The sequence below is a fragment of the Physeter macrocephalus genome, chromosome 3 (genome assembly GCF_002837175.3).
Source record: "Physeter macrocephalus isolate SW-GA chromosome 3, ASM283717v5, whole genome shotgun sequence".
Taxonomy (NCBI): Eukaryota; Metazoa; Chordata; class Mammalia; order Artiodactyla; family Physeteridae; genus Physeter; species Physeter macrocephalus.
Genome location: NC_041216.1, coordinates 10,837,411 through 10,864,515, shown reverse-complemented (window position 1 = coordinate 10,864,515; position 27,105 = coordinate 10,837,411). Strand labels below are relative to the sequence as shown.

The following is a 27,105-nucleotide window of genomic DNA, read 5'->3' as shown; positions in this document are numbered from 1 at the left end:
GAGACAGTAAAAAAGTAAAAATAGAGAAATTGGAATAATAAATTCAACAACTAGTGGGGATAGAGGTTGGGAAATAGATTCCTTAAAAATTAGTCTTTAATGCTAATGACATTTGTTTGGGTAAGATGTGGAGAAACAGGAACTCACATATTTCCAGCAAGAGTGTATATTGGAGCCATTATTTTGGAGGGAAATGTGGCAATATTGGGCAAGCTTGAAGATGAGAACAATGATTGAGCAATTCCATCAATAAATGTTTGCCCTAGAGAAACCTCACCCACATGCACAGGGGAACATGTACAAGGATGTTCATTGCAGCTCTGTCCGTAATAGTAAAAAGCGCAAAAAATCTAATCAGCACTCTGTTAAGGATGGGTAAATAACTTGTGGTTTCTTCAGATAGTGGACTACCCTATAGTATTTGAAATAACTTAAGTAGAGCTACATAAACCAATAAGGATAACATAAAAACACACTGAAGACTGAAAAAAATCAAGTTGCAAAATGATATGGTATGACACTATTTATGTTAGTTTTTTTGAAATGCACAAAATACTACCCTATATTGTTTGTGGATACATGCATATGCAGTAGAAGTACAAAAACATGCATGGTTTGTTTTTTTTAATTTATTATTTATTTATTTTTGGCTGTGTTGGGTCTTCGTTGCTGTGTGCGGGCTTTCTCTAGTTGTGGCGAGCAGGGGCTACTCTTCTTTGCGGTGCATGGGCTTCTCATTGCGGTGGCTTCTTGTTGCAGAGCACGGGCTCTAGGCGTGTGGGCTTCAGTAGTTGTGGCACGTGGGCTCAGTAGTTGTGGCGCATGGGCTTAGTTGCTCCGAGGCATGTGGGATCTTCCCGAACTAGGGATCGAACCCGTGTCCCCTGCATTGGCAGGCAGATTCTTAACCACTGCACCATCAATTTGAAGATTTCCCTGTGAGGGATAAGGAAGAGGAATGGGGTTCTGGCCACGAGACCACTAACCCTAGCTCTAACTCTAACCAGGACTGGGTCTCGAGCCTGGTGGGGACCTTGCACAGCAAGGTCAAACAATACGGAAACAATGAAGTTTGGAGCAGAGAAATGTTTATTGCAGGGCCATGCAAGGAGAACGGGTGGCTCATGGCCCCCCAAAACCCAAACTCCTGGGCTTCCCTGGTGGCGCAGTGGTTGAGAGTCCACCTGCCGATGCAGGGGACACGGGTTCGTGCCCCAGTCAGGGAAGATCCCACATGCCGCGGAGCGGCTGGGCCCGTGAGCCATGGCGGCTGAGCCTGCGCGTCCGGAGCCTGTGCTCCGCAACGGGAGAGGCCACAACAGTGTGAGGCCCGCTTACTGCAAAAAAAAAAAAACAAAACAAAAACCCCAAACTCCTTAAAGGGTTTCAGAAAAGCATTTTTAAAGGCCAGGTGAGGGAGGGGCATCCCAGGGTATGTGATCAGCTCATGCTCTGGTTGGTTGATGGTGACCAATCCTTAGGCGCCAGAAGATCTGGGAACTGTGTGCTCGTGATCATCAAGTAGTTAACTTCTTCCATTTGGTGTTGGTTTTAGCATCTGAAAAACTCAGGAAATACGCATGAAATACTCTCTGGGTACTTCAGAGAAGAGCTACAGCAGAGGATATGGGGGAGATTTCCATCCCAGGGAGGCCCCATAGGGTCCTGCTCAGTTATGTATTTACAGAGAGTCCTCCACAAGCCAGTGCAAAAAGATGTTGGGTCTAAAATGAACTGCGGGGTTTTGTTTTGTTTTTGTTTATTTGTTTTTTAGGTCTTGATTTGTCAAGAGAATTTTGAAAAATGCTGAAGATCTGGTCCATATCATCCCTCATGTTACTATTCCCTATGTATCTAGTGCATGGAGACTATTTGTGACACTAGGTGCCTTTGTTCTCCATCTTCTCTGGGGTTCCCCACAGCTCTCCCTCTCCTGTTCTGAACAGTTCAGCTCCTCCCCTCACTTGCAGCTACAGAGGAAAAGCCCTGCCATTACCCATGTTCAAGCATGCTTACCACTCCCACAAGTGACTTATCAATGCAACTTTTCCAACTACTCCAATGTGAGTTCCATGAAGGAGGAGACGTTGGTTTGTTCACTGCTGTATCCTCAGTGCCTACACTGTCCCAGGGCCCATAGTAAGTGCTTGATAAATATTTATTGAATGAATTGATTAATATATGAATGAATGAACAATGCATTGTACGTTCCTGAATAGTAATTCTGTAAATACCATGTTCTTAACCTTGTCACATTTCTGGTGGTATTTTAGTCTCCCTTAAAAATCAGCAGCTTCCTGAATGGTCAATCCCTGTGCAGTTCTGAGCACCTCCCACTGTCCTCTGTCAGCACAGTGAAGTCTTCCAAAGGAGGTGTGTATCGAGCTGGACAGTCTAGCTTAGGCTGCAGTAACAAACAACCTTCCAACCTCAGTACTTAAACAATAAGGTTGTTATTTCCTCAAACTATATACCCAGGAAGGGTTGGCTGGGGGCTCTGCTCTACACTGTCCTCACTCTGGGACCCAGGCTGATGGAGTAGCCACCATCTACTGATTGCTCATATAGAAGAAAAGACGGCGATTCACACTGGCTCTTAAAGCTCCCTACTGGAAGTAAGGTATTGCTTTAGCTCACATTTCATTAGCTGAAGCAAGTCACATGGCCATACCTAACTTCAAGGGATGGGAGGCTGTGATAGACTGTATTATTGCCAAAATGTTTGCTGTCTCTCCCGGTAATCCTCTCCCCACTGACATCAGCCTTAGCCATGGGACTTGTTTTAGCTACTGATTTTTAGTAGAAATGTGCCATGAGGGTCTGCTCCTTCAGCCTGAATCCTGGAATGATGGAACAGAGCCAGAGCTGACCCACAATGGGAGCATAAGATGAGTGAGAAACAAATCTTTATAGTTATGAACTTGTATGATTTGGGCATGCTTTGTTATTGTGGCATAACTTAGCTTAAATGGATTGATTCAGTGGGAAAGTGTAATTTTACCAATTACAAGACAATTGCGAATAGCCGATGGACAGCTCTAATGACTACCACTCGGAGCCATTTGAGTTGGACATCACTGGAGATGAACAGTAGATTAGCAGGCTGGAGGGAAAGGGTTTCAGCCAGAAGGAAACTTCTGCAAAGGTTTGGAACAGAGAGGGATGAGATAAGTGGGCTGCGTGGGACTGGAGAGTCTTCTGAGGTTGGTTGTGTGGTGGGAAGGGGGAGACTGGCAAGGACAGAAGACCATTTTATTCCCCCAAGACTGGCTGTTTGCCCTGGTCTCCATCAGACCCAGATCTGAGGTCATCCTTCGAGATGACTTCTGTGAGTTCTGGAAGCCATTTTGTTGGATGAGGTCCTGCTTCTCTCTGACCTTCAGGTTTCTATCTGTAAAACCAACACAATAATATTCACTTTGCCATGTTGTTGTGACTATTCAGTGACTATTTTAACTAGCAGTGGAAAAAGCCTGGGATCTGGAATCATACAGACCCGTGTTTGAATCCGGCTCTGCCACATACTGAGAACCTCAGGATTTTTTAAAAAAATTTTTTAGGAATTTTTTTTGAACATCTGTGAGCCTCTGATTTCTCACCTGTAAAACAGAGATGGTACACAACACTGTAAATCAACTATACTCCAATTAAAATTAACTTTAAAAAATAGAGATGGTAATTAGTGCTTCATGGGGTTGTCAAGAGGACTATAAGAAAGAGTGAAACTATGCAATGCCTAGTAGGAGTTCCATAAATATTCATTAACCCAACTGCAGGGGTCATAGAAATGTTGGGTCTGACTTATCTTTCTTTGATTCTAGACTTGCTACAAACCAGATGGTTTTGATGTATTTAAGCCAAGAGAATGTGGACTTCATGAAGCTTCATGACCTTTAACAGCACAGTTAAAGAAAATCTGAGGTATCTTGACATTTAACCACATGGCCATCCCAGGGTCTAACAGGACCTAATCCCAGTTATTCACCAAGGTCACACCCTGCATTTCAATCCCATTCTGAGTCCATAGGATCAAACTATGAATGTTCCAGAAGAAATGTGCATATGATCAGGCAGGCTGTGCTGAGAGTCATGTACTCACCTGACCTCTGCACGAGCAAGTCCCAGCTCTCAGAGAAAGGTAGGGCTGTCAGAGCCATCTGCGGAGCACCTGCTTATTCTAAACTGTGTATCAGCCTTCAGAGGCCAGGTTATGGCACAGAAACAGTCCTCAAATCCCAGTAATTTAAACCAACAGGGTTTAAGCTAAGATCTTGATTTGGTTGTCTCATTCAGTCCTCAAAATAGCCCTAGTGTCCTATCCTAATGTTATTTCCATTTTTCAGATGAGGACGTAGAGGATCAAAAAAGGTAAAATAATTTGACCAGAGATGGAATTCAGATGAAGACCTTAAATTGTCTCATTACACTGCTTCTTGGGTTTTACGGTTGAGAGACTCAAAACCTGAGAGGGCAGACTTACTCAAGTCACACGGCCCTGTTAGCTAATCTCCATGTCAGCGCCATGTCACAGGTCTCCTGATTCCTGGAAAGAATGAGTTCTGAGTTTATGAATGTACATAATTTATAAATCAGATGCTATCAAATCTGAATATTTACACTATGATCTCTTTGGTCACATCCAAGCTTAAAACATCATCCCCCCTCCCAAAAATATGATACATAATTGACTATTTTTTTTTTTTTTTGGTATGCGGGCCTCTCACTGTCCCCTGCATCGGCAGGCAGACTCTCAACCACTGTACCACCAGGGAAGCCCAGTTGACTATATTTTAATGTATTTTATGGATTGTTTAAAAGCATATATTTGATGCTTTAAATCATTTCATGTTTATATTGGGTAGAAGTGAGGTTCTAAATACATTTTATTTTCCAAATTGCTCACCTGCTGTCCGAACACCATTTGTTCTATAAAATTTTTTTTTGTTTTTTTCAATGATTGGTGATTTTTTTTAAAGAATTTTTAAAAAATTTTTATTTATTTTTGGCTGCTTTGGGTCTTCGTTGCTCCACGTGGGCTTTCTCTAGTTGCAGTGAGTGGGAGCTACTCTTCGCTGCGGTGCGTGGGCTTCTCATTGCGGTGGCTCCTCTTGTTGTGGAGCATGGGCTCCCGTAGTTGCAGCACACGGGCTCAGTAGTTTTGGCACGAGGGCCCTAGAGCGGGCAGGCTTCAGTAGTTGTGGCACGCGGGCTCTGTAGTTGTGGTGCACAGGCTTAGTTTCTCCGCGGCATGTGGGATCTTCCCGGACCAGGGCTCGAACCCGTGTTCCCTGCATTGGCAGGGGGATTCTTAACCACTGCACCACCAGGGAAGTCCCTGCTGATGTGTTAAATTCTTTTGTTCTGAGCTTTGTTTCTGGCCTGTCAGTTCTGTCCCATTGATTTTTCTCTTCTTGATCCTGAACAGGTTGTAGAAGCAGACAGACTTTGATATATATCCTAGATATTAAGTGTCTTATCTGTGACATCCTATATTTACTTATTCTACAAATATTCACTGAGGCAAATTCTGTGCCAAGTCTTATACTAGTGTGCATCACTGGAGACCCAGAAATGCAGAAGATGTGGTCCCTGTCTTCAAGCCATCATAATCTGGTGGGGACAATTCATAGGGACAGAAATGCAAGCACAAATACCAACAGTAATAGTGAAGCACTTCACGTACATTATCTCACTTAATTCTCATCACTGCCACTTGAGGTCACTGCCCCTCATTTTTCAGAGGAGGGAACTGAGGCTCAGAGCTGTCAGGTAATTTGCCCACAGCCCCACAGTTAGTGAGTAGTAAACCAGGGTGATTTCAAGCCCAGGAGGTTAACACCTCTGCTATACCAGGTCACTTGGCAAACAGGAGGAAAGGAAGAATACTGTCCAAGTCACACAGCAGGTTATTTTCTGGGTAGAGACCCACTTCTTTGCCACCTAGACATAAGAGACTTGCCACCTCTGCCATCCTTGGGTCCTCCCCACCCTCCTGCCCAGGCAGGGCTGGCAGCAGAGTCAGGGCAGGAGCTGGCTCCTTGATGAACTGCCTTCCTGGAACAGGCAAGGAGGCTCTGGTCACAGCACAGAGGTGGGGTGTAAGCCTGCAGGATGTGTCAGCTGACATTCCAGGGGCAAGGCAGCCCCAAAGTGGTGGCTTCAGCCTGAAAGGGCCAGCAGGTCACAGAGACCTCAGCAGCTCACATGGAGAGGGAGGGTGCGGCCAGGGAGGAGGGACGTGACTGGACACTGAGTGACACAGATAGGCTCATTTTTCCATCTATCGGGGTGACTAAGACACTCTTTTTGCAACTCAGCAACCTCTTCCATCAAGGGCTTGTTGCGGAGCACAGGCTCCGGACGCGCAGGCTCAGCGGCCATGGCTCACGGGCCCAGCCGCTCCGCGGCATGTGGGATCTTCCCGGACCAGGGCACGAACCCGTGTCCCCTGCATCGGCAGGCAGACTCTCAACCACTGTACCACCAGGGAAGCCCAGTTGACTATATTTTAATGTATTTTATGGATTGTTTAAAAGCATATATTTGATGCTTTAAATCATTTCATGTTTATATTGGGTAGAAGTGAGGTTCTAAATACATTTTATTTTCCAAATTGCTCACCTGCTGTCCGAACACCATTTGTTCTATAAAATTTTTTTTTGTTTTTTTCAATGATTGGTGATTTTTTTTAAAGAATTTTTAAAAAATTTTTATTTATTTTTGGCTGCTTTGGGTCTTCGTTGCTCCACGTGGGCTTTCTCTAGTTGCAGTGAGTGGGAGCTACTCTTCGCTGCGGTGCGTGGGCTTCTCATTGCGGTGGCTCCTCTTGTTGTGGAGCATGGGCTCCCGTAGTTGCAGCACACGGGCTCAGTAGTTTTGGCACGAGGGCCCTAGAGCGGGCAGGCTTCAGTAGTTGTGGCACGTGGGCTCTGTAGTTGTGGTGCACAGGCTTAGTTTCTCCGCGGCATGTGGGATCTTCCCGGACCAGGGCTCGAACCCGTGTTCCCTGCATTGGCAGGGGGATTCTTAACCACTGCACCACCAGGGAAGTCCCTGCTGATGTGTTAAATTCTTTTGTTCTGAGCTTTGTTTCTGGCCTGTCAGTTCTGTCCCATTGATTTTTCTCTTCTTGATCCTGAACAGGTTGTAGAAGCAGACAGACTTTGATATATATCCTAGATATTAAGTGTCTTATCTGTGACATCCTATATTTACTTATTCTACAAATATTCACTGAGGCAAATTCTGTGCCAAGTCTTATACTAGTGTGCATCACTGGAGACCCAGAAATGCAGAAGATGTGGTCCCTGTCTTCAAGCCATCATAATCTGGTGGGGACAGAAATGCAAGCAAAAATACCAACAGTAATAGTGAAGCACTTCACGTACATTATCTCACTTAATTCTCATCACTGCCACTTGAGGTCACTGCCCCTCATTTTTCAGAGGAGGGAACTGAGGCTCAGAGCTGTCAGGTAATTTGCCCACAGCCCCACAGTTAGTGAGTAGTAAACCAGGGTGATTTCAAGCCCAGGAGGTTAACACCTCTGCTATACCAGGTCACTTGGCAAACAGGAGGAAAGGAAGAATACTGTCCAAGTCACACAGCAGGTTATTTTCTGGGTAGAGACCCACTTCTTTGCCACCTAGACATAAGAGACTTGCCACCTCTGCCATCCTTGGGTCCTCCCCACCCTCCTGCCCAGGCAGGGCTGGCAGCAGAGTCAGGGCAGGAGCTGGCTCCTTGATGAACTGCCTTCCTGGAACAGGCAAGGAGGCTCTGGTCACAGCACAGAGGTGGGGTGTAAGCCTGCAGGATGTGTCAGCTGACATTCCAGGGGCAAGGCAGCCCCAAAGTGGTGGCTTCAGCCTGAAAGGGCCAGCAGGTCACAGAGACCTCAGCAGCTCACATGGAGAGGGAGGGTGCGGCCAGGGAGGAGGGACGTGACTGGACACTGAGTGACACAGATAGGCTCATTTTTCCATCTATCGGGGTGACTAAGACACTCTTTTTGCAACTCAGCAACCTCTTCCATCAAGGGCTAAGCTCCCCCAAGAAAGTCAGAAAGACTTGCAGCCTCTTTCTGCCTTGGTCACATACCTCCCCCAAGGGCATAAATTACAGAAATAGCCACTGGCATCAATGAGGAGGAGAGAAGAAGGGAAAAAAATAGACCATATCTCAAAACAGACTGACGTACAGGTCTCAGCTGAAGCCATTCATTCTTGGGATTGAGTCTCAACTGTGCTGCTTCTCAACGGTGAGAACTTGGGTGAGGTACACCTGCCCTCGGAGCCTCAGTGGCCACATCTGCGAAATGGGAATAACTTATACAGTACTTCTGCCCACACCACCCTCTGCCCCCGGCACAGTGCCTGGCACATGGTAGTTGCTTCACGAGCACATGTTGCATAAGTTCATACTTGTCTCCCTCTGGTTCAGTTGAGTAGGAGCTTCACAGGGCAGGGATTTTGGTTTGGACTGCTCACTGCTGTTTCCCCAGCACCCAAGATAGAGCCTGGCACAGAGTAGGTGCTGGAGAAATCTTTGTTGAATGATTATAGAATAAGTAACCTAGAGCCTTCCCTGGCCCAACAGACTTCTCCTTCCTACTGAGGAGAGGGCCATAAGTCGAAAGGGAGTAGAGAAAAGTGGTTAAAAGCAAAGCTCCCTGGACTTGGGAGACCTGGGCTCAGATTCTGTCTTTGTCAGGTACTTGCTGTGTGACCTTGAGCCAGTGACTTCCTCTTTCTTTTTTTTATTTTTATTTTTAAAACTTTATTTATTTTTGGCTGTGTTGGGTCTTCGTTGCTGCAGGTGGGCTTTCTCTAGTTGCGGCGAGGGGGGCTACTCTATGTTGGGGTGCGCGGGCTCCTCACTGCGGTGGCTTCTCTTGTTGCGGAGCACAGGCTCTAGGTGCGTGGGCTCAGTAGTTGTGGCGCACGGGCTTAGTTGCTCCGCAGCAGGTGGGATCTTCCTGGACCAGAGCTCGAACCCGTGTCTTCTGCACTGGTAGGCAGATTCTTAACCACTGCGCCACCAGGGAAGTCCCTGACTTCCTCTTTCTGAGCCTTCATTTCTCCATCTTTAAGATGGGACTTAAGAGTTATTGTGAGGATTAGCTGAGATAACCTACTTCCCAGGCTTCCCTCCCCCTTTCCCTGTCCTGGCAGGACTGCCAAGACCCCTTCACGGCGGCCGACCTGGGCGTACTGGCCAGCTGCCATCGGGCCTTCTGCCAGGCCCTGCCGCGGGTCTCACCCTTCTGTGCAGTGAAGTGCAACAGTAGCCCCTGGGTGCTGCGTGTCCTGGCCACCCTGGGCACCAGCTTTGACTGTGCCAGCCAGGTGGGTCTGGGCCTGTTGAGGGTCAGCCTGGATCAGCCAGGTAGGGGTTGAATCCCACTGAGCTGCGGGTCACGCATAAGCCTCCCCTTGTCCTGTTGAGTACTTTATGTGCCAGGCGCTGTGTGAAGGGCCTCACACAGATTTCTGTCCTTGATCCTCCCAACAGCTCTACAAGGTGGCCAGGGGTATCCCCCCTTCATTTAAGGAGGAAATGGACTTAGGTGGATGACTGAGCCTGACCCAGAGGCTGTGCTCTTTCCTTACACTGGGGAGTGGAACATTTTGGAAATTTCTTAGCAGAAGGGGATTCACGGTGTTGAGACAGGTTGGAGCAGGAGCTCAACTGGTGGGAATGATATCCCTGGAGATGGGGATATTTTACTAAGCCTCCCTCCTTCCCTTTCTGAGGATCCCTCAGCTAAGCAGGATTAAATGCACCAGCTGCCTACAGGCAGCCACCCTGATTTCTTCTCCCATGGGACCAGAGTTTATTGGAAAGGGGTTGGTTCTGAGCTAGAACTATCAGCCTCTGGAACAGTGCCTGGCATATTGCAGGGACTCAGTCACGGGCACCTCATGGTCCCATCCAGGGCTCTTGCCTGAAAGTGGGAGCAAAGGAGTGGGTCACCAGTTGGGCTCTTGGCCATGCCAGGTGGAGCTGGAGCAGGTGCTGGGCCTGGGCGTGGCCCCCTCGTGCATCATCTACGCCTACCCCTGCAAGGCTGTCCCCCACGTCGAGTGCGCCGCTTGCCACGGGGTGAAGCTCCTGGTCTTTGACGTCGAGAAGAAACTCACTGAGGTGGCCCAGGACCACCTGGGGCCAGGTGTGACTGGCAGGGGTGTGCAGGCAGCTGGGGTGACGGTCAGGGGGCTGGGGACAAAGGCAACGTAATGAGCAAATTACCCAACACAGCACTTACCCGACAAACATTGGTCTAAGGCAAATGAAGAGGAGGACCTGCAAGTCCCAGCCTGGTTTAAGGGGGTCTGGCAGCTGGTGGTATCTGGGAGCTCTATTGCATTTGGACTGAGACAGCCCAGGTTCAAATCCCAGCTTGGTCATTTACCTGATATATGTATTGGGCAAGTCTCTGAACAGTTCTAACACTTGGCTCCTTCATTTTCAAAATGGAGGCATGTTGCCTGGCACACAGTAGGTGTACTATATCAACATTGTATCTGTTTTCTACACTCCCTTCCCTGGGTGTAACTGAGGAAGAGGTAAATGTATACACATGTGTGCTCTTGGGCTGGTGATGGATGTGGAGACTCGGTGGTATTGGACACCCTACCAGATCTGGGGGTCCGCTGGGCCTGGAAAGAGGGTGGGAAGCAGTGGTCTAGGCCCCCTGGCATCTCGGCTGAGTGCTCTTTCCTTGCCCTCCCCATTCACTGTGTCCCTTGCCCAGGCTGGTCCTCCAGCTGCAGACCAAAGACAACTAGAGCACCACCCCCCGAGCGCCAAATTTGGGGCCAGCCTGGAGGTGTGTGGGCACCTGCCCGTGTCTGCCAGAGACCTGGGGTTGGCGGTGGCGGGAGTCGGGTGAGGGAAGCTGAAGACTCCAGAGCTGGGGGCGGGAGCCTTTGGGGTCTAGTCCTGCCCTTGGCAAGCTGCAGCCCCTCTCTGGGCTTGTGGGACCCCATCTGTCAAAAGAGGAAGGATGGGTTATGAAGTTTACTTAGGCCCTCCTGCTCCAAGGCCCTGGGGTTTGGGGTCTGGTCATGAAATGTCCCGGAGGGGAAGAGGAAACCAGGTGGCTGTGCCGCCGCTGGGGTGTGTGTGCGGGTGTGTGTCATGTGGACCCCCGGGTCTGGAGGTGAGTGCCCCCCATGGCGCCTTCATCTGTAGGTCAGCCCGAGTGTGCAGGTGTCTGTGAGCTCACAGCTGGGCTGGCACAGTCAGGTACGTTTCCAGGTGTTGGTTTCTGCATTTGGCCCCGGTGGCTCTGTGTCTTATATATGCCAGTGCATCTCTCTCTGTGATTATCCTCGGTCTTTGTGGCTTTATGGTTCAGAATATATGAGGCCACAGGTTTCTGCACACATTTCTGCCGAGTCACACGCACAGACCGTGCTCAGCTTCCACGCGGGATCCGACGACACCCCAGAGCTACATGCAGGCCGACTCTGACTGCTGGCACATGTTCGAGATGCGCTGCGGGGTTGGGCAAGACATGAGCCTCCTGACTATCAAAGGGAGCTTCCCAGAGTGAAGGGTTTGGGGCCCAAGTTTGAGGAGGCGAGCTGGCGAGGGCCCTGTGGCTGGTACCTGTGCTCAGGGAGATCACAGGGTGTGCCCAGGCATGTGCATGAGTGTGGGTGTCTGTGTACACGTACGTGTGTTTGTGTGTCCGCCTCTCTTTGTGCCTGTGCGTGTACCAGGTGTGCATGTGTGCACATGCATGTCTTGGTTTGGTTCCGTCCAAAAGCAGACCCTGAGACAAAAACTTGGGTGCTGGTAGTTTCTTTGGGAGGCACCAATGAGGAAATCAGGAGAGTGAGACGGAAGGGAGGGAAGTCAAAAAAAGAAACGGTCAGGCTGGTTACCACCGTGGGCATCTGGACCAGCCCCGCTGGGGATCATCTGCGGAACCAGAATCATCCACCAGAGGACAGGGAGCTGGGGCCTTTGTCCATCAACTCCTGTCCCTCTTTGGTGGAAGTTGTGGGCAAGGGATGGTAATTCCCCCACACCCAAGCTGGTTTCTGGTGAAGCTGGAGAAAATCGTCGGGGAGAGAAGAAGGTGTAGGTATGTGTATATGTCTGTTTGTGTGTGTACGTGTTTCCCTGTGTCCGTGTGTAGAAATGTGTATGTCTATTAAATAACTATTCTCAGTCTGTCCCATGATCCAGCAACCAGAACCATAATACCTGACCCAGTGGGGGCTCCGGGACCCTCCTCCAGATGAAGGTAGTTGTCCCTCCAAATAGGCTGATGCTCAGGCCATATTGTTTGTAAATATGTTGACTTTCACTCCCAGCCAATGAATGTCTTAGTGTGTGCACAAATTTGCTTGTGCGTACATGTGTGTCTGCATGGGTGTGTGTGTAAGTGTTTCTGGGTGTCTCTGGACATGTGTCTTCGTGTGTGTATTTTCCCCTCCTCCCATCAAGCTCACATGCTGGAAACAGAGGTGCTCTAAGAGCAGAGGTTACAGACAAGAGACCCCTGGCTTGTTTGGCTCCCACGATAGTTACAAGTTTTAGTTGCCAATATTCTTTTTTTTTTAAATAGACGCATTTCACAAATGCCTGAATTCCTCTGGCCCTCTCAAAAATTTGAGAGAGCTGATGATATAGAAGTACAGTCCATCTTGGCAACAAGTAAATCAAATTTATGGCGCATGTCCAGTATCTGACGGATCTGTGGGACTGGGAGAGTAGCTGCCCTCTTTGCAGAGGCATTGACTCTCCAGTTTGTTGTAAGACTTAACTGGCCCATTTTCTCATTTATGTTACCTGCTCGGCCCCTTAGGTAACTGAGCTTTCAACCTCTGTTTTATAGCAATAATTGGAGCCAACAGCCTCATACTTTACAGATGAGGAACTGAGGTCTCATGTGTGGGCAGGCCCGACTCTGTCAGGCTGGGCAGTGGAGGGATAAGTCCCAGCCAGGGCACACACCCGTGCCCCTCCGAGTGCTCCGATGGCTTCTGGGTGAGCCGGTGAAGGGGAACAGGCCAGACCTCGGTCTTTTCTGTCTTCCATCCCTTTCTTCCCTTCCCCTGTGTCCCTGCAGGAACTCTGCCCCGAGCTGACCCTCTTCCCCTGCACTCTCTACAGAAATCTCCCCTGGATATATGGGGAGCAAAGGGTGGATTGGGGTAACGGGTGCCACCCAGAGGAGCTAGAGGAGCCCAGCGACCCCACTCAAACAAGGTTATCTCATGGACGCATTGCAGAACATCAGATTCCCCATCAGCAAAGTATCTTGGTTCTGCCCAGTCAGACACTCAGGGGTATAAGTAGGCTCTGGGAAAATGTAAGTTAAATCAAGATGGAAGACATTTCCATGAGTTTTCTTTGCTTGGGGAGGATGGGCAGGTCTGAGTATATGACTCATGGGTCTCTAGGCCTAATCAGCCTGTAACAGACCCTAAACAAGAAGACCTTTGCTTTTTATTCTCCATAGTAAGAAGTCTCCGTCACTTGAATCATGGGAAATTCTTTAAAAACAAAACCCACAAAACACTAGGTTTTCATCCTCAAGAAAATACTGAAAATCCAGAAGTGCTCATATGTCCCACAAAGCCAACCCGTGCTCTCTCCTGTGACATAATAAGAAATAGATATTTGGTCTCTCTCCCTAGTTTTCTAGCACAGCTCCTAAAACCCCTGGAATCTCTGAAGAGATGTGTCTTTTTGTATGCTAACGCAGTGGCCTCAGGATTTAATCAATCATGCCTACATAATGAAGCCTCCAAAATCGCCTAACTGAAGGGGTTCAGAGAGCTTCCATCGGTGAACATGAGGTGCTGGGAGGTTGGTGCGCCTGGACGGGGCATAGAAGCTCTGTGCCCCTTTCCGCATACCTTGCCCTATGCACCTCTTCCTTCTGGCTGTTCCTGAGTTATACTCTGGTATAACAAACTGGTAATCTAGTAAATAAACTGTTTTCTTGAGTTCTGTGAATTGTTAGCAAAATATAAAACCCAAGGAGGGAGTTGTGGGAACCTCTGATTTGTGGCCAGTGCGTCAGAAGCACAGGTGACAACCTGGACTTTTGGCATCTGCAGTGGCGAGGACAGTCTTGTGGGACTGAGCCCTTAACCTGTGGGATCTGACGCTTTCTCCAGGTAGATCGTGTCAGGATTGAGTTAGATTGTAGGACAGCCAGCTGGTGTCTGCTGAGAATTAGAAAATTGCTTGGTGTTGATGCCGAAAGCTCAGCCTCTGTGCACCAAACTGAATCTAGGAGACAGAGTTTTGGGTGAAGTAGAAAAGAATAGCTTTATTGCTTTGCCAGGCAAAGAGGGACACAGTGGGCTTGTGCCTCTTAAAATTGTGTGTCCCAGCCTGGGAGGATTTGGAGTTTTATAGCAGTAGTTCAAGGGTGGGGTTGCTGACAAGATTAGGGTGTGTGCAGGGCCTGCACTCCTTTATTTATTCATTTTTAATTAATTTTAATTGGAGTATAGTTGCTTTACAGTGTTGTGTTGTTTCCACTGTACAGCAAAATGAATCAGTTATACATATACGTATATCCCCTTTTTTGGGATTTCCTTCCCATTTATGTCACCATAGTGCATTAAGTAGAGTTCCCTGTGCTATACAGTATGCTTTCATCAGTTATCTATTTTATACATAGTATTAATAGTGTATATATGTCAATCCCAATCTCACAATTCCTTCCCCCTTTCCTTCTTTCCCCCTTGGTATCCATACATTTGTTCTCTACATCTGTGTCTCTATTTCTGTTTTGCAAATAAGATCATTTCTTCTCATCTCAGGTGGTCGGGTCTCCTAATCTTGATGAGCTTCTCTGGTCCCTTTAATCTGGCCTCAGGTGGTTTCTTGGCTGCTCCTCCTTTTATTAGCAACTGTTCCGAATCTGCTCTTTGGAACTCAGGGAAGGCCATGGAGGCTGGAGTCTTGCCTTCATATAAGAAATGGGGGACAAAAAGGCTTCTGTGCCCAGGAGCCCCACGGGGTCCTGCTCGGTTTCAGTGTGGAACACCCCCCATATATCTGGTTACAGAAGTGTTCTGTGAGTGTAGAGAGAAAAAGAGTGTGGCTTTCTTTCATCATCCCTCTTCAACTGGACCCCTGCAGCTCTGGGCTCAGCAGGAGTACCCCTGAACCCACTTCTCTAACTGCCTCTTCCAGGCTGCTCTAGGCTGTTCTGGTTTCCTGCCCTCAGTCACTGTGAGCCTCCCCCCACCATCCCAGAGTGCAGCTTAGATCACACCATGGTGATTTACAGACCTTTTCTGAAAGTTTGATGATGAATGGAATTACTGTGAGGAGAAGAAAACTTACATTAGGTTTCTAGGCAAGGGGCTTGGTTTTTCTGGGTCTTACTTTCCTCATCTATGAAATGAAGATAATGACAGTGCTTTCCTTATCAGATGGACATGAGGAATGAATGAAAACATGAACATAAAGCATGGTGAGCTGGGTCTTCCCTTGGTGGTGCAGTGGTTAAGAATCTGCCTGCCAGTGCAGGGCACACGGGTTTGAGCCCTGGTCTGGGAAGATCCCACATGCCGCGGAGCAACTAAGTCTGTGTGCCACAATTACTGAGTCCGTGTGCCACAACTACTGAGCCCACATGCCACAACTACTGAAGCCCATGTGCCTAGAGCCCGTGTTCCGCAACAAGAGAAGACACTACAATGAGAAGCCCCCACACAGCAACAGAATAGTCCCCGCTCACCTCAACTAGAGAAAGCCCGCACACAGCAATGAATACCCAACACAACCATAAATAAATAAATAAATTTATTTATTTTTTTAAAAAGCATGGTGAGCAGTCAATAAAATCACCTCAGGGCTTCCCTGGTGGTGCAGTGGTTGAGAGTCCGCCTGCTGATGCAGGGGACACGGGTTCGTGCCCCGGTCCGGGAAGATCCCACATGCCGCAGAGCGGCTGGGCCCGTGAGCCATGGCCGCTGAGCCTGCGCGTCCGGAGCCTGTGCTCCGCAACGGGAGAGGCCACAACAGTGAGAGGCCCGCGTACCGAGAAAAAAAAAAAATCACCTCATTACACGTGTATGTCATTGACAAGTATTTATTAAGCATCTATTGTGTGCTGGGCCTTGCTGAGTGATAAGACAGAGCAGTGACTAAGGTTCCCCTTTTCAAATTTATAGTCCATTTGAGAAGTGCTTCAGTTGGGATCTTACAGGAAAACTGAAAGGACCCCAGGTATTTCCAACAGAGAGGGATTTAATTGAGGAAATTAGCTGAGAGAAGGTTGGAAGTGCAAAAAAAGGAAGATGTGTTACCCAGTGTCTTAATTCCCCCAGGAGCTGACCCAGGGACAAGGATTTGAGTGCATACAGTTAATTTGGGAGCTTCAGGGGACACTAGCAGGGGGGTGGGGAAGTGAGATAGGGAAAGGAAGGCAGCCAATAGGGGGCAAAACACATGGCTATCACAATGGGTGATTAGTGTTCAATTCCACAGGCAACTCTGGGGTATAAAATACATGCCTCAGAGTCATCCCACATGAGGAGCGAGGGAGCTGGACTATTTAACCCCAACTCCCAAGAATCATTGTTTGAGGGCTCCTGGGGGAAGAGGTTAATTCTCTTGTCATTTGTGGCCTGCCTTGAGTGCAGGGCATGTATCTGCCCCCAGGAACAGGGATGGCAGACACTGGCTGTTGAAGTGGGCAGGTACACTCTGAAATAGTAGTGAAATGGAGCAGGATCCTGTGGGCCCCACCCAGGTAAAATTCTTTTCGTGTCCCCCGTTTCTTATTTGCAGGAAATAGGCTTCATTCAACCTCCCTGACCTTCCCTGAGCTCCAAAGGCCAGATTCAAACAGTTTTTTATCATGGGAGGAAGGGAATTCAGAAACAGAAGAGGAAGGTCAAGAAACAATAGTGCAGCCAAGAGGCAGGGTTCTAGTTACTCCTCAAGGAATACACATAAACAATACCTTTGAGTTCTTCTGCAGGAACTAAGGCCCCCACCCAGGTGGAGGATGGTAACTTCATGCTGATCACAAGATTCCTGGAACACCCCCCTGTTACCATCAGCCAATCAGAGGAAAGTGGAAGACTCTGACCCCCTCCCCAAATGATTCTCCCTTGAAAAACTTTCATGACTGAGCAGAATCTTTGGAGTTGGTTTTTGGACATGGGTCCACCTTCTCCCCAGGTTGCTGGCGTCCTGAATAAAGCAAACTTTCCTTTTCCAACCAATATTTGTCTCTCAAGTATTGGCTTTTGAGTGGTGAGCAGCCAAACCTGGGTTTGATAACAGTAGAGTCTAAGGGCAATGGGTAAAACCCTGCAAACTTTGAAGAGATGAGGAACCACAGAAAGCCCCTACTGTCTGTGTAGGAGTCAGTGCTCATCTGAGCCCACAGTCCGATATTCTGCACTATTGTGCGGCTGTTCCTAAGGCCACCACCCAGTAGAAAGCTGCACTTTCCTACCACTGCCACTTCCTGTCACTACAGGAAGTAGTGCCAGGAACAAAATGGCTTCTACCTTCTTCCTGCTTTCTTCTCTGGCAGGAGTGCCTCCCATTAGCAGAATGCAGCTGAAATCCTGCTGGCAAGGGAATCTAGGAAATGCAGTCTGCAGGCTTCCAGGTGGCACAGAGAATACCAAAAGGCACAGAAGGGCAAGTGTGGGGCTGAGTGTCAATGGACAGTGTGTGGTTTCTGTACAATGACAGAGAAGATCACCTGAAAACCCTCTCACACAAAACACCTAGATTTGCTGGACAATATGCAATCAACTTCCTTTTAGATGCATAGCTAAGCTCATGAGAAAGAGAAATCCTCAGGGGCCAAAAAGAAGGAGGAAACTAGACTCAGAACTGTAAGTGTGGAGCTGGTCTTGGGGCTGTCATGGTGGTGACCGAGTGGCTTGGCTTTTAAAAGCCATCTGGGGATAAAATAGGAGAGGCCTGGGAAAAAGGAGATAGGTATTTGGATCTGAGACTTCCCACAGGAATCAAAAACCCTTGTAAATGTAAAAGTATGAAATTAGAACACTCCCTAACACCATACACAAAAATAAACTCAAAATGGGTTAAAGACTTAAATGTAAGGCCAGACACTTCAATAACAAAAAAACAAACAACCCAATCCAAAAATGGGCAGAAAACCTAAACAGACATTTCTCCAAAGAAGATATACAGATTGCCAACAAACACATGAAAGAATGCTCAACATCATTAATCGTTAGAGAAATGCAAATCAAAACTACAATGAGATATCACCTCACACCGGTCAGAATGGCCATCATCAAAAAATCTACAAACAGTAAATGCTGGAGAGGGTGTGGGGAAAAGGGAACGCTCCTACACCGTTGGTGGGAATGTAAATTGGTACAGCCACTGTGGAGAACAGTATGGAGGTTCCTTAAGAAACTAAAAATACAGCTACCATATGATCCAGCAATCCCACTCCTGGGCATATATCCACAGAAAAACATGGTTCGAAAGGATACATGCACCCCAACGTTCATCGCAGCACTGTTTACAATAGCCAGGGCACGGAAGCAACCTAAATGTCCAGCAACAGATGAATGGATAAAGAAGATATGGTACATATATTCAGTGGAATATTACTCAGCCATAAAAAAGAATGAAATAATGCCATTTGCAGCAACATGGATTGACCTGGAAATTACCATATGCAATACTAAGTGAAGTAAGCCAGACAGAGAAAGACAAATATCATATGATATCCCTTATATGCAAAATCTAAAAAAAATATGATACAAATGAACTTATTTACAGAACAGAAACAGACTCACAGACTTTGAGAATGAACTTATGGTTACTAGGGGGGAAGGGTCAGAGGAGGGCTAGATGGGGAGGTTGGGATTGACATGTATACACTGCTATATTTAAAACAGATAACCAACAAGGACCTACTGTAAAAAAGTAAATAAATAAGTTAAAAAAACCAAATGATACCAAAACAGAAGTATCAACCCCACATAAATCATTAGAAAATAAAATTGGTAGAAATAAATCATTACATTTGAGCTGAAGGAGAAGCGTGAGAAGTACAGGGTGTGATGGGAGGTATAGGTAAAAACCAGGCTTAGTCAGCATGCTGAGAGAAGACGTTGCTCTAATGCTGGTGAGAGACGAGGGTCACCTGGGTCAGGGTGGTGGTGAGGGATGGGATGTGTGTCAGAATAGCATGGTGAGCAGAGTGGAGGAAGAACATCTGGTACGCCCTGTGGGGAGAGTCCTGTAGATTCAAGTTCCCACCACCCTCCTTCCCCACCCCAGGTTGTCCTTTGGCCTTTGCAGCCTCCAAGCCCTCCTTCCATGCCCCTCCCCATTCAGTTATCTGAACAGTATCAGTTCAGTTATCATATGTTTACAATCATCATCTCCCTGGTACATCACAATGATCCTATAAATATTATATTTTAAATAAATAAATTTATTTATTTATTTTCGCTGCGTTGGGTCTTCGTTGCTGCGCACAGGCTTTCTCTAGTTGCGGAGAGCAGGGGCTACTCTTCGTTGTGGTGCGCGGGCTTCTCATTGCGGTGGCTTCTCTTGCTGTGGCACGGGGCTCTAGGCTCACAGGCTTCAGTAGTTGTGGCACGTGAGCTCGGTAGTTGTGGCGCATGGGCTGAGTTGCTCCACGGCATGTGGGATCTTCCCAGAGCAGGGCTCGAACCCGTGTCCCCTGCATTGGCAGGCGGATTCTCAACCACTGTGCCACCAGGGAAGTCCCCTATAAATATTATTAATCTCCATGCATTAGAAGAGGAAACTGAGGCTCAGGAAGTTGGTGTCACTGCCCAAGATTTTTTGAGAAGATGATATTTGAGCTGAGACCTGAAAGATGAGAAGCTACTCATGGGAACGGCTGGAGAAAGCACTCGAGACAGAGGAGAGCCACTGCAAAGGCCCTGAGGTGTGGAGCAGTTTAGAATATTCTAGAAATAGGAAGGAGGTCTGTGAGGCTGGAGCTCACTTCTCAGACCAGGGCTACCTGGCGTCTGACTCCCTCTTCAGGAATCGCCTCTCTGCTGGTGACTCTGACTTCTCTCTCCAGCTCTGGCCACACACTTGGTGACAGTCTGCACTCAGTCTCTCTGCAAGGGCCACCTCACATTTCCCCGGCCTCCCTCGGACCTGGGGACCAGCGCTCTCACTGTGGAGCCTGAGGCTCCCGCCCCAATCCCTGGACTGGCCTCAAGGGGGCAGCGGTGTACAGAAAATGCCCAGGGGGAGGCTGCCAGCCCAACCAAGGCCTTCTTCCTCAAGGGCTCTGCTTCCCGCTGCCTCCAGACCAGAAGCAGATTTATCACAAAGTGAATGAAACTTAAACCTCAAAGTCCTTCACTCTGTTAAGCCACTTTCAAGGACCAGGAACGGGCTCACAGCAATTTTGTACTAATAATTTTGCTTTTTTCCCCTTAAATCTTACAGAGGATCCCCATCTGTATAGCTTCAGATCCCACCAAATCTCTCAGGGCTCCAGGGGATTCAGGAGGAAAGTAAGGTCACTGGTCAACTGCAGTTGAGCCAGTGAGGGCCTGAGGGCTTCCTGGTGGGTTAGGACACTGGTCACAGCCAGTGCCTACCAGCCAACATCAGCTTTCGACCTCTAGGCCCCCACCCTGAGGGTCCCTCACAACCCTGATGTGTCTCTGCTCCCAGTGGGCTCTTGGTTCTTAGCAAGCCACTTCCCTGCCCGGGCCTTGGTTTCCATTTCTAAGTACAGCCAGAATGAAGACATGAATGAGAGAGGTGGCCACCTCTGCTCCTGGTGGCTTCTCAGTTCCTGGTTCTGCCTTTCCTGGGGTCTCTGAGATGCCTCAGTTTCCTGCTAAGGAATCCCCTTTGAGTGACTGAGTGTGAAGATGGTTTTCTTGTAACCCAAAGAACTGAGAAGGAGAAAAAGATCTGCTGTATCTTTTAGCAGATTTTTGCTGTTGCTGAATGCACTGAACAGAGCCGATGTGGGTTAGGCTGCCCAGCACGCAGACACTGGGAACATGTCGATTGCTCAGTGAGTGGCTCTTCTGAAACCAGGAGGAGGTTTGTCGACTGACAAAAAAAAAGCACAACCTAAAAGTTGAGGGTTAGGTTTTATTTGGTGGACATTCCGAGGACTTCAGGCCCCAGACACAGCATCTCAGATAACTCTGAGAAACTGTTCTGAAGAGGCAAGGCAAGGAGCCAGGATATATAGGAGTTTTTGCTACAAAGACCAGGTAGTTGGAACATCAAAATATTACTGTTAATAAAAGAAAACCAGACATCTCAGGTTACTGAATTTAGAGCTTGTCTATATATGGGAAGAGGGAAGAGTCAGGGCTCACTGAAGTCATTTGATATGCACCTCGGGTATCTGGGGCCAGCATCCTGTACTTTCTCATCCCAAGTCTCCTCGGGGTGCACAGCTGGGGGTGGCTGCAGTAGTTGACTGCTAGATGGCGGGCATTCTTTGTTTCCATCCTGAGTTCCCTCAGGGCTCACCATCGGGGCAGGTGTAATGTGATGGCTGGGTGGCTGCAACATCCTTTGTTTACTGATATGGCAGGCAAAATTTTAGTTCACAGGCTGAAGAAAGTTGGAATGGTTGAAAGGATTTGCAAGCTTGGACTAATTTATTCCATTTCGATTTGGTTTGGGCCAGTCTGAGCTGGTTTTATCTGGTTAGACCCCATTTATTACAGGTTCATCAGGCAGAGGTGAGTCTTGGCCGGTTTGGACTAATTTTTGCCACTTGAACCGACTGAGGCTGGTTTGATCCACAGCTGCTCATCCATCACATTGGCAAAAAAATGTTCAAACTAAGAACCCTTGGGGAAGGAGACAATTTGGCAACATCTATTTGCCAAAGCAATTTGGTAATAGTCATTAAAATTAAAACCACAGACATTTTTTGGCCTAGCAATACCACTCCTAGAATCTGTATCACAGAAATGAGAATGCAAGCATGGAAGGGTTTATGTACAAAACATTTTTGTTGGCAGCATTGTTCATGATAACAAAACTGGAAACAAAATTCATGTTCATCTAGGGAGGAAGAGTTAATAGCTAAATAAATTGTAGTACCTCCTTACCATGGAATAGAATGCAGCCATTAAAAACAATGAGTTGGGACTTCCCTGGTGGCGCAGTGGTTGCGAGTCCGCTTGCCGCTGCAGGGGACACGGGTTCGTGCCCCGGTCCGGGAGGATCCCGCGTGCCGCGGGGCGGCTGGGCCCGTGAGCCATGGCCGCTGGGCCTGCGCGTCTGGAGCCTGTGCTCCGCAACGGGAGAGGCCGCAGCAGTGAAAGGCCCGCATACCACAAAAAAACAAAACAAAACAAAACAATGAGTTAGAGCTAGATCTATTGATTTGGAAGGATTTTCATGCTGTTTTGTGAGAATAGTAAGACACAGACAAATGTGTATTTTTAATATAATTTTTATTCTTATTAGACAAAAGGCCAAAACTGTATATATATGATTATATGAGCTTAAAAATACTGTGGAAGGATACATACCACTTGGTTAAAGTAAATTACCTGGAGGGGTGGGAGAGGAAGGAAGGAATGAGAAGAGGAGAGAGGGAGGGGGGACGGGAACAGATACCATAGTCTTCAAAGACTCTCTGCAAGGCTTTTTTTTTTTTTTTTTTTTTTTTTTTTTTGCGGTGTGTGGGCCTCTCACTGCTGTGGCCTCTCCCGTTGCGGAGCACAGGCTCCGGACGCGCAGGCTCAGCGGCCATGGCTCACGGGCCCAGCCGCCCCGCGGCACGTGGGATCCTCCCGGACCGGGGCACGAACCCGCGTCCCCTGCATCGGCAGGCGGACTCCCAACCACTGCGCCACCAGGGAAGCCCTGCAAGGCTTTTTTAATCTCTGTTCCACAGCTGGGTGAGCAAGAGTTTGGAGGTCCAAGATCACACAACTGAAAGAGGTGAGGGGACTCAAGCCCAGGGTCCAACACAGAAGTCCAGGCCACACCCACTCTCTGCCTTCTGCCTCCCAGCAATGTAAGTTCTGGAATCAGACAAACCAGTGCCATTCGCAGCTGTCACAGCAGGCCGGCCATCGCTGTCTCTGAGCAAGGACCTGCCTCATAATTTTGCCCAGTGAATTAATAGAACCACTGTGTCTCTCCATGGTCTGGATTCATGGCTGTGTCATAAAAGTGTTGCCAGCAGCCAGACTTCCTCCTTCCTGACCCTAGGCCCCGCCTGTCTGTGACCTGAGTCCTGTCGAGCTAAGAGGCCCTCACGTGAAAGGTGTCTCCACAGACTGTTTCAGTCGGTTTCAGTCCAAACTGTTTCAAGACAGAGTGGTCTGGGGTTTATATCCTGTCTCCTCTGTGCTCACAGAGCTGATTTCATCTTGCTGTGTACAGGCAGATCATGCAGGGGTCAGGCATCTGCTCTGTTCTTTCCAGAGTGTAAGCCAGGGACCCCTCCTGCTTCCTGATTTCTGAGGCAGCTCACGCTGTCTCTGAACACTCATTTCAGAGGCATCCATTGACCTTCTCAAACAGGGAGTGAATGGCAGGGAGAAGGCAGCACAGCCAGGCCCTGCCCTTGGTCCTCTATGTGCATTGGCTCAACAACGCTGAGAAGTGACATCTGTTAGTATCCACATTTGACAGAGAAGGAACAGAGGCACAGGAAGGTCAAGTACTTACCCAGAGCAGCCCCAGAGCCGGCTCAAACCTTAGGGGTCTGGCCGTGGGGTCCATGACCTTCACTACTACCGCTCTCCATAGCAGCTGTGGGACCATGGACAACTCATCTGAATTGTTGACCTTCAGTTTCCTCATCTATAAAGTAGAGATGAATACCCTGCCCTCCGCCGCCCTGTGAGTGTGTACATCCTTGACTCAGCACATAGACTTGGGTCTCCTTGACCCAGTCCCCTTCGTTCCTCTCCACCTGACCCTGCACCCCAGGGCCTGGCTCAGAGTTGGAATATCTCGTGTTTGCTGATATTGCAGTATGCAGGAACACACCCCAGAAAGGCAAGGGCACAGAGGCACCAGCATCGAGTCTGGCTCCAAATGTGCATTGTATCCACGGTGTGTCTTGAATAAGTCATTTATTCCCTTAACCTCAATTTCTTCATCTACGAAATGGGGCATTAACCTCCCCTCTGCCACATTGGCTGTATTCGTGAAAGTACAGTAAGTCCCCTACATATGAACGAGTTACATTCCGAGAGTGCATTTGTAAGTCCAATTAGTTTGTAAGTCAAACAAAGTTAGTCTAACTACCCAGCTAACACAATTGGCTATATAGTACTGTACTGTAATAGGTTTATAATACTTCTCACACAAATAATACATAAAAAACAAACACAAAAAATAAACATTTGGGGACTTCCCTGGTGACGCAGTGGTTAAGAATCCGCCTGCCAATGCAGGGGACACAGGTTCAATCCCTGGTCCAGGAAGATCCCACATGCTGCAGAGCAACTAAGCCCACGCGCCACAACTAATGAGCCCGCGTGCCACAACTACTGATGCCCGCACACCTAGAACCCGTGCTCCACAACAAGAGAAGCCACCGCAGTGAGAAGTCCGAACACTGCAACGAAGAGTAGCTCCCTCTCGCCGCAACTAGGGTAAGCCTGCGCGCAGCAACAAAGACCCAACACAGCCAAAAATAAGTAAATAAATAAATTAATTTTAAAAAATAAGCATTTTTAATCTTACAGTACAGTACCTTGAAAAGTACAGTGGTACAGTACAACAGCTGGCATACAGGGGCTGGCATTGAGTGAACAGGCAAGAAGAGTTACTGACTAGAGGAGAGAGAGGAGGTGGGCGATGGTAGAGTTGAAGGATCGTCAGCAATAGGAGACGGAGGGCAAGCTGCAATTTCACTCACGCCTGACGTCGATGGCACAGCTTCTGGTTCCTTGCTGGATTCAACTCTATCTACCCTCTTGAAAAAATGATCCAGTGGTGTCTGGGTAGTAACTTTTATTTTCTCATCATAGATGACACGGTAGCACTGGATTGCATTCTGAACGGCTGCTGCAACCTTCGTGTACCATTCTACTTTCAGGTGCTGTGCCTCAAAAACTAACAGTGCCTCCTCAAATAAAGAAAATCCCCTTGCCATTTCCTGCATCGTGAATCTCTTCGGTTCTTCAGTTACTTCTTCTTCCTCTTGTTTCTCTTCATCCTTTCTCTGGGCCTCCAATTCCCTCAGGTCTTCATTAGTAAGCTCCTTGAGTTGCACAGCAATAGTCCTGTACAGTAAAGTACACAAAAGCACAACCACTTGTAGAGGATGCACGCACGTGACAATGTACACCAGACACGTGAACTAACTTACGTGATTGGACATGTGAATGCATGTTCAAATCTTTGAAAGTTCGAAACTTGAAGGTTCGTATGCAGGAGATTTATTGTACCTATTTGCTGCTTATTGACATATGTAGGAACATGCCCCAGAAAAGCCAGATCAGAAGTCCTGCTTCAGGTGGGGCTGGGAGGGCAGTCTCTGCTCCCATGGGGCATCCTCAGGCAGGAGTCAGTGTGGGATGATTCCTCACGGATGACTCTCCGTCCAGCCTCTACCTGAAGAGTCACCCGGGCAACTGAGTCACGGCACCAGGGAACTCAAGGGCCCTGCCCCGAGAGGTTCCTATTCTGCTATCTGTCAAAGGAGCCCCAAATGTCACTCTGGACTGTGACACCTACTCTCTTTGTGACCTTGAGCAGGTTACATAACCTCCCAGGGAGGAAGGAAGAGGCCAGACCAATGGGAACTGGGGGCGTTTGCCCTAGGGTAGAGCTACCTTGGGTGACATGAGCCCTGTCTGCAGATGGCTGAAGGGCTGCGAGGGGGAAGGGGTTTGTAAAGAGAATGTAGCTCTTCAAGACATTTTTTTTTTTTCAAAACTTTAACTTTTCAAAAATTTCAAATCTAAATGATACCTGGCACAAACTCTCGAGCACACCTCGCCTCTTTCTGGTTTTGCCCCCGGAGGCCATCACTTTGAACACCGTCAGGCATTTCTTCTGCTATCGACCTCAGTATTTCCAGATAACGAGCTTATGATGCTATTTCATGATTTAATGCGTTAAATATCATATACTTATTTTTTCATGAGGTTCTTCTATATCTTCTCACTTCTCTTCGGTCTTCCCAATATATTTTATCACAATTTCACTTAAATCAGTTACCAGCACTTACTTTATTCTGACTATACAAAATATTGTTTATCATTTTTTTGCCTATTATTTTTAAAATTATTGGGTATACCTAGAGTTTCTTTTTGGGTTAAACAGATCAAATGGGATCTCAGTAGTCTGAACACCTACTTTTGTCCTGCAGAGCCCACGGTCAACTGACCACACCAAAGATCCCTGCAGACCTAACCATTCTGACCCCACTGGGGCCCTGCTGTCCCCGATGGTAACCACGTTGCCTCTGCGGCCAAGTGCTGTTACTTGACCTGTACTAGCCTCCAGGACCTCATCTCATCTTTCCCTTTGAAATAAGAAAGTCCATTTCAATGGCAGAATTTCCATCCTTTATCTCTGGCTTAGAGAGTGATTTTCAAAGAAACTACTACTCCTTTTGCTGATGTGATTCTCAATGCATTTCTCAGTCCTTGGAGAAGGCATGTTCTCCTGAACCTCTACAGGAAACGTAGTTAAGTGGTGGATGAGCTGCCTGGATGTTCTCCTTAAATCTCTGGATTCCTTCCTCTGTATGAAACCAGGGAATTTATGCATTCAACCTCACTTACCGCAGGCCACTATGGAGTTCAGGTTTAGCTAATCAACCAAGCAGACCACTCCTGGAGGTTTGAGCGCGCACCTAGATGGTGACTGCAGGTAAGTGAACCATATGGATAAACTGGTCTGATCTAAAGCTATGTTCCTCCCTTCTGGGTCTAACACCCTCAGCGTCCATTCCCACACAGATTCTACAGGTTATTGTTAATGTAAATTGATTAAACCTTTAAATTATTTTGGTATGGCAGTGCTCCCCTCTAGGGTTTGACATTACTGGGGTGCCCTTGGGGTGTGCCGTTAAAGAATTTGAAGCAATGAGGGGTGGGGGGGTGCATGAAGAGATCTGTCACTTACAACCCTCCTGCAAGGTCATAACAGGGACCTTTA

General features: G+C 47.9%; 1 protein-coding gene across 1 annotated transcript in view; it reads left to right on the top strand.

The window, feature by feature from the left end:
• Positions 1–27,105, top strand: part of LOC102989178 (antizyme inhibitor 2-like) — a 55,298-nt gene that overhangs the window by 11,118 nt on the left and 17,075 nt on the right. The window contains 2 exon segments of the mRNA XM_055082283.1: positions 9,174–9,347; positions 10,000–10,155. Of these exon segments, the coding sequence (XP_054938258.1) occupies positions 9,174–9,347; positions 10,000–10,155 (330 nt within the window).